A 13,508-nucleotide genomic window follows, 5' to 3' on the forward strand; every position below is an offset into this window, starting at 1 on the left:
GGCACACAGGCCCCCTTTTTTGGGACAACCGAACTCTGGCTTCTTTCGGGGGCTCTGTGGTTCCTAGGGGAGACCAGAATAGAAGTCGTGGAGCTTGCTGTGATCCAAAGAAAGTGTGCCAAATGCTATCAAAACTGGATTAACAGACGACAATTGAGGTTGATGAAAGGCATTGAGCAAGAAAAAGGGAGTTTCCAAGTAACCTATGAATGGAATTTCAAACTATATGCAATATGTTGAATGTGAGTTCCCATTCTACACCTGTTATGTTGTGATATTGTTGCAGGCCATGTAGTATTAGTTATATGATATATATATATATATATATATATATATATATATATATATTTGTATATTATATATCCAATATATATTAATTTTATGCAATTTAATTCATACCTCATGTTGGCACTGAATGCATAATATGAGAGATATATCTTTTCTGACATTAAAAATAGATTTTAGATAGAATTTTAACAGACAAATTTTGTCCAAATATAGTTTTAATTTTCCAAAACAATGTAGAAAGTAATCTAGTGTGACATGGTTTGCTCACTCATATTATATTCTAATGCAAATTAATGTGTCATAGTTGTTGTTGTTACTTTTGGTATTTTTTTTTTTTTGGGCTCTTACAGAGTTACTCTCCTTCAAGCAATGCTGTGCACAACCATCGCATAGCCAAAGAAAGGGTTTTTGAGACCTGACATTTCCTCAGAGTCCCCTGCTGACTTAATCATGGCAAATATTGCGTGTCATTTGTTTGCCACGCATGGACCTGGCTGATGGTAGTAGTAGTAATTCACCACCGCTGTGCGCCGGTTCCTGGAGTGCGCTCCAGTGATGGTGTCGTGCACGTCAGCGCTTAGACATGACAACCAGGATCATCACCAAACTGAGGCTATGCTTGGAATGGAGTACTGGCTTACTAGCTCGGTGTACACTTTATGCTGCATTTTAAAAAAATGAAAACAAAATGTATGTGGATTAGTATGTGTTATGTAATTGTAAATGTTTCAACAGTAGTTTACTCAAATGTTCTCATGTGATCTCATTATTATTATTAAGTAGGCTATAGCATTCTGTTGTCATTATGGGAATAAAAATATATTTTCTAAATATCCAATTTTATGTGAATAACATGTTGTAACTCAGTGAGTTTGATTAATTAGTCAAAAGTATTTTAAAATCCAAGGATGAATTTACTTCATGTGCCACAATGAATAATGGAAGGTCTAGTTTAGTGCATTGCATTGTGGGGTACAATTCCACAAAGTGTGCTCTATAGTTATATGCTGCACCTTTCTGGCAAATGTAGGCCATATAGGTATTTTATGTACAAAAATGTGCACACTATATACTTTATACTGCAGAAATAATAAGTAACATGGTATTTTCTGAACATATCCTCCAAACATTTAAGTATAGCCTACTAGTTATGATAATATAGTCCACATTAAAAGGTGAAAAGGCTGAGCAATTATTTACCAGATGTAGAGTTATTATTAGCAGTGGTAGTAGTAGTATTTCTTAGTCCAGAACATATGCCTGCGGCTTTAAATCAGAAAGGGACGATTCTTTGTGGGCACCTAATTTGGCCAATCAAATGTCATTATTTTTACACATGGCGACGCTGGCAGCCAATAGGAACATCTCATGTGAGGACGCTGAAGACATGGCGCTGCTCATAGGACGTGCTTACAGAAGACAGTCTGTGTTGTAAGTTTGAACCTACTGGAGATTTCTCTACTCTTTGCGTTATACGTTATGTGTTAATGACTCTGGTCGTTTTTAAGTGCATTTGTAGTAAAAGGACGTCCCATAAAAGCAAGCGGAGAGAATTAAGGGAGGATATGACAAAACTCTTATTTTATGAGTGTGACATTGACATGTTTATATGCTTTTGTTTTAGAAGAATAACAGTTTGTTTGTGTTTATTTCAAATTAATTGTTTCTGTGTAACAAAACGCTTGTGTAGCCGAGGTTAGTAGTCCTCCATATGTCTCGTTTGCTGATATGTCTTACAAGAGATGTCAAAAGATTGAATAAGAAAGCAGAAGTTTGATGTCCAAGACTATTGGTCAAACCTGAGTCTAGTTGCTTAGTCAGATGCAGAATGGATGTCTGGAATAGTATCCAAAGCAAACTAAATATTGTTTTGAGCTAAAATGATTATGTATTCTGTAGGCTATGTGTATATTATTCAGGAGCGTTTGGCTGATACACCTGTCGGTCGTTTGAAAAAAAAAGGGTGACTGCACTGATCAATAATAGAGACCATTATATATATATATATATATATATATATATATATCTCAGTGGTTGACTGTTAAAAAAAAAAAAAAGAAGGGCTTCATTGCAGTCTCTCAATTCTTCCAAGAGGAAAATAAATAAATAAATGGTGCATGCAGCCTAGACTTAGTAGTTCAGTCTATATATATATATATATATATATATATATATATAGGGATCTGAAAAAGTGTTGGCCCCCTTCCTGATTTTTTTTTTTTTTTGCATGTTTATCACACTTTTAAATATTAATCAAAGATAACACAAGTAAACACAACATGCAGTTTTTGAATGAAGTTTTTTATTATGAAGGGAAAACAAAATCCAAACCCACATGGCCCTGTGTGAAAAAGTGCTTGCCCCCTAAACCTAATAACTGGTTGGGCCACCCTTAGCAGCAACAACTGCAATCAAGCGTTTGCGATAACGTGCAATGAGTCTGTTACAGCGCTGTGGAGGAATTTTGGCCCACTCATCTTGGCAGAATTGTTGTAATTCAGCCACATTGGAGGGTTTTCGAGCATGAACTGCCTTTTTAAGGTCATGCCACAGCATCTCAATAGGATTCAGGTCAGGACTTTGACTAGGCCACTCCAAAGACTTCATTTAGTTTTTCTTATTATTATTAATATGTTTTCAATATTAATAATAATAAGAAATGTTTATTCGCTGAAGACTGGAGTTATGGAAATTCAGTTTAGCCATCACAGGAATAAGTTACATAATAAATAATAAATTACAAGAATAAATGACTAAAATATGTATATAAAAAACATTCTATTGTAATATTTCACAATATAATTTTTTTTATTATATTTTGTATCAAATAAATGCAACCTTGGTGAGTGCAAGAGAAAATGTCAATTGAAAAAAAATCTTACTGACCCCAAATTTTTGAACGTTATGTATGAAGATATACTTGAGATATTTCACAGCTCTCTCTTTATATATATACATATATATTTATATTGAATTAATACTATTTGATTAATAATAATTAAATAATACTGAATTAAACTATGAATTTTATATGAGTGGATGTTTCAAATAGTTTCCAAAGCAAATTAAATATTGTTTTGAGCTTAAATGATTCTTAATATAATACTGAATTAATCTACAATTTTAAATTAATTTGCAGTATATCTATTCTATTTAAAGAATTCTTGTAATTGTCTGTGGTTAATTCTAAAGTTTACTAAGAGCGGGGAGCATGTATTTTTTATTATTATTTTACAATTATTGTTTCTTAATTAGTAATTAATTAATTTATCTTAGTTTGTAAGTCAGTTTAACATGTTGAGTAATGTCCCAATTTTGACTAGACCAATCTTTATAAGTAAATAAATCGTTTGGTTCATGATATTAAGACCATGCTTAAATTTTGTTTTGATGGTGTGTGCAACCTTTTTCCTGTTTTAAAAATCTATGTCCTTCAGACATGAATGAATGACTATTAAATGACATTAAATTCTGAATGCTTAAAAATAAAAAAATGTATAATAAGCTTGTCTTTTCCAGAGGTATTTCAAACAACCACTCAAAATCACTAAAGCAAATTAGTTCTGTACTTCTACATGGTACATCTGTGCCTAATTCCTCTTGAGAGACTTTAATGAGGGACTTCAAACAGTTTAAATGTCAATTACAAAGAAGTCATGGTTTTAAGGTCCCAGTAATCTGTCCATATTGGGCACTGGTCATCAGGACATGGTGCCAGGTGGCTGTAATTCATAGCAGATGAATTTCCAGAGGCGCTCTACTGATGGGCCAGCTAATGTACAGTGTGAACTGTGACTGTCACGCCAGGGTTTGTCATATTTGCAGTTAGTATGTGAATGTGCAGTGCGTCCAATGACAGTTTCGGTGCCTGAGGTCGTTCAGGAGGATGTGTTTAACTCTGTTAATTAAACCAGCAGTTCATGTTTGTTATCCCTTGAAGACAAATCCATTTGTTCAGCTTCTCTAAAGGAATGCGTTTCTCACACATTCGTTGTTAAATTAGTTTGCCCCGGGCGCATGTATAGAGAACCTGGATTATCATCAGCGTTCCATTTGTTTAATAACTGTGTGAGCTGATGTGAGTGTTTTTTTTTCCCTCCTTCCACATAAGCCACAAAGCAAACTGAGTTGGCTTGGAAGGAAATTTTAACACATGGCTAACTGCTCGGGCTGGACCCAATTCCGAGGCCCGTGAGCGGAGTGTGTGTGTGTGTGCGTATTTTATGGAGAGCCACTGGCTTGGAAGCAGACTGGGATATGTCACAAACACCCTCATGTCAAAGATGCAAAAGCATCCCAGAGGAAACATGGATTGACGCTATGGACTCGACAAGTGATGAAAGTAGCCTAGAGCTTGTCAATTACACTTACCGGGCCTGGACCCTATAAGTTAATGGGCAGCTTCCCCTTTCGAGGCCTGCCAAGGCTTTATAGTACTGGTTATAAAACCATGAAGTGTAATGTGCTACTATAACTTTTTCAATTAAGTGCAACTGTGCAAATGCCCTCGGATACCTGGAAGCAATGGAAAGCAATTTTAGAGGGGCTTGTTGGCATAAATCAAAGTTGGGGTTCTTTATGCTTTCATTTACAAAACATTTTAATGAACTTCTTTTTAGGTTCTGATCCTGATGGGTTCTTGCTTATATTTTTCCGTCTAGTTTGTAACGATGAACCTTGTTTTAAATGCTAAATGCGTGCTCCAAAATATCCCACTGTGCCCGTCGCCATCAAGTTAATTGTTCATATTATTTGCTTTTAAATGACTGAATCAAATATACAGTCCATGTTTGTATTTTATATCAACTGCGTCGGCAATGCATGAAAGGGATAAATTAGGGTTGTTGTTGTTTCCTGTTCTAATATTCCTTGTGTGTGTGGGAGTGGAAGGACTGTGACATTTCCGAACAAAGTCAACAGGACCGGACAGATCATTTTAAATGTTCAAAGCCGCCGATCCCCCCTCATCTGGTGCCTTTTAGTGTAGGTGCAGCCTTTGGCATCCCATAGAAAAATAAATGAGTGCTGAGTAAATAGTGATGTGTTGACAACTCATTTCCACATTGATTGGTGCCAGTAACAGGAGCAGAGGTGTGTGGCCTTAATCCAATTTACGAAACAGAACCCGAGCCTCACTGTAACCAACCATCTTACTGAATATGGCCTGAACCGAGTATAACCAAAATATGAGTTAGCCGGCTGACCCAGTGTGATCAAAGCAAGCCTGAGGTTGTTTTAGTGTGCAATAATTTAGTTGGATTCAATGGCGCTCCCTCATAAAGTGTGTGAGGTTGTGTTTATATGTCTTTGCTCTTCACGTAACCAAAAACAACAGATATCGGTTTTGCGTCTTTCTTGCTCTCACATTTCAGATCAGTACACCAATATATCGGTCTATTACCTGTTGTTGAACCCCCCCCCTAAATTGGGCCTTTGAAATTTGTTACAGAGCATTAACTTAACACATGTTCTGGGGGAAAAACAAAGGGGAGGTAACAGGATTGGGAGCCAGCTGAGTAAACTGAATGTTAGAGGGATGGCAGTTTGAAGCGTTCTTGTCCCGGAGGTAACTGAGAAGGTCCATACGGCCAACAGATGGAGATTTGTGCTCCGAGTCCCCACCGATCCAAACAAGTGCCTCTGCTCTTGCATTAAAAGCTTTGATCAACGGAGGGTCTCAGCCAGAGAGCGGCTCCTCAGATAGGCCGTGGACTCGCATCTGTATAAACATGGCCTTTCAGGAATGTGTGAACAATGCAACAATAGAATCTTGTTCTAGAGCCAGACCCCTGGACTCGCGCGGTTCACCGTTCGAGCTTGTGCTCGGATTGAATGAACAGTTTGGGGAATATTCGCTGTTTTCAGACATAACAGCGATGGGATGTTGAAACTTTGCCTTTGATTCACACGAGTTTGAACGTGAGAGTGGCACGAAATTATGATATACTGTGGAGCAAGTTAGCAAAAATTTAAATGGGCTTTGTTTGACTTTTAGATACATATTGAATAATAATATTCATGCCTTTTCTCCCAGTTAATACACATTTTTTTTTAGAAAGTCAATTTTTGTACTTATTTACCCCTAACGTGTACGTATTAGTACCTAAATTGTACATATTATATTACCTTTTAAAAGGAGTGTTTTGCAGAATTTTTTTCTCTTTTAAAACTACTGCACAACTCCAAGAATAGTGTAATGTTTACAACGAAACAATAAGGTGTTACATCGGGCGGCTGTTTCTGATAAACAGGCTTCATTGCGTGCGTGACTAAACAGAACGGACCACTTCTGAGAAAATGTTTACGGAGAAACCACTGAATCACTGCTTGCATCAGGTGAACTGGCTGCAGTGTAGGGTGTGTGCGTTGGCTTGCATGATCTCCTGCCACAGTGTCTGCCACGCTTAGTTCATCATACTCCAGGCAGAGCTCTGGAGAGACACCTGGATTGGCCAGCCTCTGCTGGGAAGGCCACGCTGTGCCAAGATCAGCCGTAATCAACACACATTTTCTGTCTTATACATCATAATTATTAACTTTAGTGCTGAGCTTACAGCAGGCAGCTGAAGGAATTTTTATAGTGATTTAGATGCTCAGGTTTTTGGCAGCAGTTCTCTTTCAGTCCCCATGGTGTCAGTGTTTGCAACGTTTGATTATTGCCTTTTGGTCACACTCCAGGAAGGCAGTGCAGGGCCTGCAATTCAATGAAAAGTGTCAACTTACCGTTTTACTGACAAGAATACAGTTGTATTCCTTACTTGTTTTTATTTCTCAGTATATATTTATTGTTGGATTAGAAATAAATAATTTTATATAAATATAAATGATTGTATTATATATTCTTAGAAATTATATAGCATTCCATATAGCAATGATTTATAGCAAGTATCAATAAAATAATAATTTAAATTATAACAATAAAAAATAACAATAACATTAGAAAATCATAACATAAAAGAAATCTATTAATAATAGAAAATATATAGGTGTGCTACAGTTATACTCTAGTCTTGTCCTACAAATATGATCTGGTATAGTGTACAACCATACAACCACTATTATTCTTTTTTTTCCCAAATACATACTTCATCTATTTGAATAAGTGCATGTGGCTTACATATGCCAACCTCCCTAAATCTACTGTCTCTCCACCTCTTAAATCACTACAGGCTGCTAATTTTATGTAGAAACACGGATCTCAAGTTCTAATTTAAAGGCCAGAGCAAACAGCACTTACAGTGAAATTAGTCTCCGGCGATGAAGCGTGCAATGAAATCATATCCATCCCTTTTTAATGACTGAATGAAATATTAAAAGAACATAAGCAATAAGAGGAGAAATAATAATAGGAGCAGATTTCCCATGGTGCAGCACATGGAAATGGGGAGATAGGAGCCCTGAGGTTGGGCTGGGCTCCTTCTCTCCGTGTCTGTGAGGCTCCACCAAGCCAGCCAACGTTCCACCGTTTCTCATTAGCTTTGGAAATGAGCACGTCATGGTTCAGGCTACTCAGCAGGAGGTTCGAGTGCTGCATTCAACGGTTTTTGGAAGATAGGTGGCGCTGGGGATCCTGAATATTGCCTGCTTGTCTGCTCTTATATGGCTCTGATATTAGAATAGTGTCTGTAGCTTATTTACAAGCCGGGCAAGCCGTGTACTCTCACAGTGTTTCAAAGTGCTTTGGACTTTTAAAGCACCAGTTGTAGTTTCTATAAATGCTTTTGTAATTTTCATATTGGTTTAAGGCTCTTTTCCCACTGCGTTGGATGAATTATTGCAATCCTAAATTGAGCATTTGGCCCATGTTGCTGTGGGAGTATGTTTATGGATTTGAATAAGTGATTCAATGTTAATTTTATAGTAACTGTTAAATGTCAAATTTAGGTTATTGGACTTCTCTTTCATAATAGGCCTTTAATGCTCTGGATTTGTGTTTTGTGAAGAACAAAGCTCTTGTCTGTGAATTTCTCTTTTTTTCCTTAGGGAATCATCTGTGTTTAACACTGTTTCATCATATGAAAGTAACACTGTTGTCAGATTCACAGAAATGCTATTCTGCCAGAATGTGAATTTAAAACAAACATATAGACAAAATTCAATCTTCCAAATTGTCTGTTTAATAAAAAAAAAGTCTATGTAGGTTAATAAAAAAAAAGCAGGGTGATATTTTTAATAAAGAAAACCCCTTTTTCTTTAATATGAGATGATTTTGTTTTAGAAAGAAACAAGCACTAAAAGAAAAAAGTTACGAATTCTAAAAAAAGCTTTTTAAATAAAAGTACTCATGCCAGTTTCAATTTACAGACTAGTACTTTTTGCTATGAATGCAATACTGTCTCTCCAATTTGATTTTCAAGGTTTAGCTGAACATGATATTTTTTTCAGGTATTCACACGTCTGTGGGATTTGGAAGGAGTTAATCAGTTTTCTCTGCTTTCGGCAGACATGTGTTAGGAGCACGACAAACCTGAAAAAAACTACTAATTATGGATATCACCCCTGCAATGATTACGCCTTACTTCCTCGTTCCTATTGCTTCTCATGCTTTTTGTGTCTTTTAGCTTCACCTTTAGGCTAGAAAGTAGTTTGTCCCAATGTCAGCAACTATGTACCTCACGCTTGTATTCAGCACAGAGGATTTGTAACAGCTAGGAATGTGCAAAATTGTGCATCTTTAAAATCGATTAGTCAGCAGGTTGCCTAAAAAGCTTGTTCACCTGTTGGAAAGAAACCCTCTATAATTAGGTGGGTCAGGTTCACCTGATCTATTTCGGGTGCATTTTTAAACAGAATGCGTCTTAAAGGCCCGTTTTTAAAAGTTAGACTGTTTTTAACTTGAAACTGCATCTTCAGAAAAAAAAGCTAAAGTACAGCATGCAAAATAAATTAATCAAAAATGTATCTATAAGACATAAATATGTATACTATGGATGGAACTACTCTAATGATCATGCTACAGAATTAATTAGGTTGACAAGCTTACTAGATTTGTTCTTATATTAACTATTCAACCTATGGTAACTAATTGGCTGATAGACTGTTAGATGATAAGCCAAGCATAGTAAGCGATCCCTAGGGCTTGCAAAAGATCTTTTGTTCTTTGTAAGCTTTTTGATTATTAAATATCATAACTAGAGTTTACTCCACTCTGACTCCTCCTGCCCTTCCGGATGCTCTCTATGTAGAACGCCTGCTCCTGAAAATCTCATTCCATGCATCCTGTCCCATTCCCAGAGGGGTGAACCGGTATGGCCTTTGGAGGTGGGAGCACGCAGGCAAGCGAGACCGTTTACTTACGCCTCTTAATGGGGAGCGTGATGGGCGCCTGTTCACATCGCTGGGAATAAGGGCCGACGCAGCCCTGCTAGTGCTGCAGCTCATTAGAACAAGGCCAAGATTCTGCCACAAACAGGAACTGGACCGAGCCAAAGACCCCCCCCCCCCCCCCCCCCCCACCACCTCATCACACTCCAGAGAAAAATCTGTGCTCATAGGACGTGTCTGTCCGCATCACTGACCCCTTTAAGATGCTAGTTTCCAGGCTCAGCTGCCTTCGGTTCGGTTATAGTTAGTGCTTCCTTAGTGCACGCAATATTTGTTTGGTTAGTTTTTGTTTGTTTATTGTTTCCAGATGGCAGCCCTCAACTTTGCCTGCGTGGCTTTCAAGTTCCCAGTGAGCGTTTTATAGTCTTGGCTGGAGTGCTTATCCTGTTTCCTAGACCTCGCTTTATGATGGCACCTTTTTTTTTTTCGTTGAAACTGCGGGCAACTGTCAAAAGCTATCTGCACTTTTCTAACGTGAAAAGGTGCAGCGTTGCTTTGTTGTGACGCCACAAGGTTTACCCTAAGTTTAAGGGTCACTTGTGAAGGTAGTGTCCCATTCTCCGCAGTTTAGTTCCTTATTGGGAACCGGCCAAATCCCTTTGTTCGTAGAGGTGCAGTGAAATGTTGTCCTTTTGTTATGAGAAGGACTGATGAGGCTGGAAACCTTTTCCCATGGCTGAATCTGGGCACTGTTAAAGCCACGTCACTTATTTACAGGAATACAGGAGGTCAGTCTCGGGGGGTGGACGACTTGCCCGTCGGATGCGGTTAAAACTGGGGGCCTACTCATATCCTTAAAGGAATATTCAGGGTTCGATACAAGTTAAGCTCAATCGACAGCATTTGTGGTGTAGAGCTGCATTAAACGAAAGCACAATTGTTGATTAAATTAATTGCAACTTGTAACAAAAATTGAGGTCGCATTGCAGTACTTGCAATGCAAGTGAATAGGGCCAATCTTTGGAAAACTTAAAAACAAGTACATTAATTCTTCTGTTAAAACTTGAGTTATTTGAAAAGCTGCTTAAATAATTTTTTACAGTTTTATAGTTTATGGCAGTTGTGCTGTCATAGTGACAAAGTAAATAATATATTTTTTTCCACACTACATTCATTACTGTACTGTACTGGTGGCTACACTGTTCAAACAGCGAGCATTGTAACATTTAGAAATTGGCACCATTCACTTCCACTCTCAATGCCTCACTGTAACTGTAAGTGGGTACAAGTGGAAATGATAAATATTTTTTCTATTATAACATTATGCCATAAATGCTGATGATCGAGCTTGAACCAGAATAAGCCTTGATTTCCACTGATGACTGGTTACTCTTGCGTGTCATTCTGATTTAACCACAATCTACATAGACTTCAGCTCGTTTAGTTGCGACCGCATGTTTAAATTGCTAAAGCGACTGGAGACCCGTTTCCCGTTGCACGCAGCTGGTGTCAGCGCCGAGGTGTCATGGTAACGGAGCGATGACTGTGTCAGGCAGGGCTTAGCTTATGTCAGTCTTAATCACAGGATCATCGTGTTGTTAAGGTGCTGAGAAAGCTGCGATACAGTATCGCGTGTAGCATTGTAACACACTCTGGCCTGAGGCTGACCCCTGGGATGAGGTGTGACCGTGACGTATAAGCTGTGTTTTTTTTGTTGTTTTTTTTCTCCAGACCTTGTTGTCTGTTTAATCTTTTCCCTGACCGTTCGGCAGCATGGGTCAGGAAGAGGACAACAACTCTTGGCTGCACTTTTTCTGAACTGTGTTATCATGTCATACGTTCCTTTAAATAGCAGGGAAGCCTCATGCATTTAAGGTGTTTAATAAGGCACCTTAAAGGACAACCAGGTTGTTAATGGGAATGTAATAGTGTTGTGCACTAATAGCTTTTTAAGTAGTGCTCAGTACACTGTAGTTAATGCGTGCTAAGTCTTCGCTTAGATTGTTTTTGATGAAATGCTGTTCTTTATGCTAACCTGTTTCTGGGACAGTAGGGTGTGATGCAGGAAGTCATTGGCGAATGGCCTTTTTTGTTTTCATTTTTGCAAATGTTAGACATAAATTATGAGTGTTTTGATCATAAAAGCACTCAACAACCTATTTTTATAGGTGAAAGTCTAAATTTGGTGAACCAGAATATGTTTACACTATTTTTTCACTCTGTTATCACATAACATTGGTAAAGGAATCAATGTAGGTTCTCTGTAAAAATCCAATAGATATTTTTTTGTGGTGGGAACTTTTTAAAGTTGTCATTGATGGAGATGAAGATATCTGTCATATCTATGGTGGTTATTGTGGATGCCACATAATATATCCATCAATCAACACCTGTATGTGATTTGTGACACCCCTTATGTGATCCATATGTTGCATACCCCATTTTTGTCATCACTGTAAATCAGGAGTTAGAAAAGGAGTCTACAAAGGTTTTCTGAAAAAAAAAAAAATTATCCAAAATGTACTGTTTTGGGTGGTATATGCTGTTCAAAATCCTTTAATTTCTTCACCTCTTGAATGGTGGACTTTGGGTCAAAAATATTTAACTGGATTGGTGATTTGAGAGATGCATGTCTAAGTGAAGGTTTAATTGTTACACGAAACGTAGAGGTTAATTTGGGAACTAGTGCGTAGATCAATGAGGCCTCTTCAAACGCTTCACTTCTGAACTAATTATCACCTAATAGCTGATGTGCCAACAAACAACTAGGCTAATTATTCTCTGATTTTGCTTCCGTGAGAGCACAAAGTGAATTATTTTAACACCTTTGTAAATGTCCCCAGAAGAGTGTTCTTTATCAGAATCTGCCCCAGCTGCTAAATGCTCTAACAGGTGAGGGTGTCTAGGTACATTTGTGGCTTTTTTGCTGTACTTGGAATACTCATTTTACCAGAGGAAAAAACGTTTGTGACTGGTATTGTTTGGTTTATCGGTAGCTAGGAACTTATGACACAGTCTCTTTGTTTGTAGTTACTGCCGAACAAAGAAATGCAGCCTTGTGAATTTGCCCACGGCATTTTTTTTTCTTTGCTCGTGTCTGAAAGGGTTGAGGGGGGACGGTTTGTTTAGCTGAAAAGGTCCTCTAAACGGTTTAACCTTCCCGAGCGGCCCAACAAACAGATAGGCTGAAATTGGTGGTGGCACGGCCGGCCTTTAAAAAAAAGCAAATCCCTTTTATTTGTCTGATCCACGTGGATTTGTATTCAGTCGACACGAAGGGCCATGATTATGAAGACGTGTGAATTACAGACCAGGTCATTTGAAAGTGACGACCAGGGAATGGCACCAAAGCCTTTAGAGGAACAGCCTTTTGAGGCCTTTTCTCTTTAATTCCGGTGCTGGCTTGTCCCCACAAACCCCCCTTAGTCCAGTTGGCACTGCTTTGATCTGTCCGTTTGACAATGAGCCCATCACAAGATTGCAAATTAAGGCAACTGGACACTAAATATGAAATGGAACAAAATAACATTTGGGGGTCTTTCTTGTGTTTGGAACGGACTGTTTGTGTTCACAATTACTGGGAAAACCTGTTGCGGTGTGCCTTTTTGATTCTGTCGAATTTCTGGTTTTCCTTTTGGGGGGTTTTGTGACTGTTTTCCAGGGCGGTTGATATCCATCTCGTGCTGCTGGTAGTCAGACCATGGTAAACATCTCTCAGACACATCGCCATGGCTTTTAGACCCAGCCGCAGCCATGCGCTACTTCCTACAGGCCTTTGTTTACCCTCCTGGGCCCCAGCTGTTGGGATAGGTGACAACCATGCTCCTCACTCCCGAGGCTGCCCAAAAACCTGAGTCTGCGTACTGTTGCACCCCAAAACCTAAATAGACGCATTAGACACAGCACATTAAGGGGCTGCTGGTGTGGAGGTGGGTGCGTGTCCCAAGAGGCCCTCG

The 13,508-nt window shown here is 38.5% G+C and overlaps 1 protein-coding gene across 1 annotated transcript in view; it reads left to right on the plus strand.

Moving 5' to 3' along the window:
- Positions 1-1,657: 1,657 nt before the first annotated feature.
- The window catches only part of LOC306877167 (citramalyl-CoA lyase, mitochondrial-like), a 68,351-nt gene continuing 56,500 nt past the window's right edge, over positions 1,658-13,508 (plus strand). Inside the window, exon 1 of the mRNA XM_079428733.1 lies at positions 1,658-1,719. Within this exon, the coding sequence (XP_079284859.1) occupies positions 1,676-1,719 (44 nt within the window). The 5' untranslated portion in view covers positions 1,658-1,675. The remainder of the gene's footprint in view (positions 1,720-13,508) is intronic.

Source organism: Barbus barbus (genome assembly GCF_936440315.1).
Source record: "Barbus barbus genome assembly, chromosome: 11".
In the NCBI taxonomy this organism is placed as follows: Eukaryota; Metazoa; Chordata; class Actinopteri; order Cypriniformes; family Cyprinidae; genus Barbus; species Barbus barbus.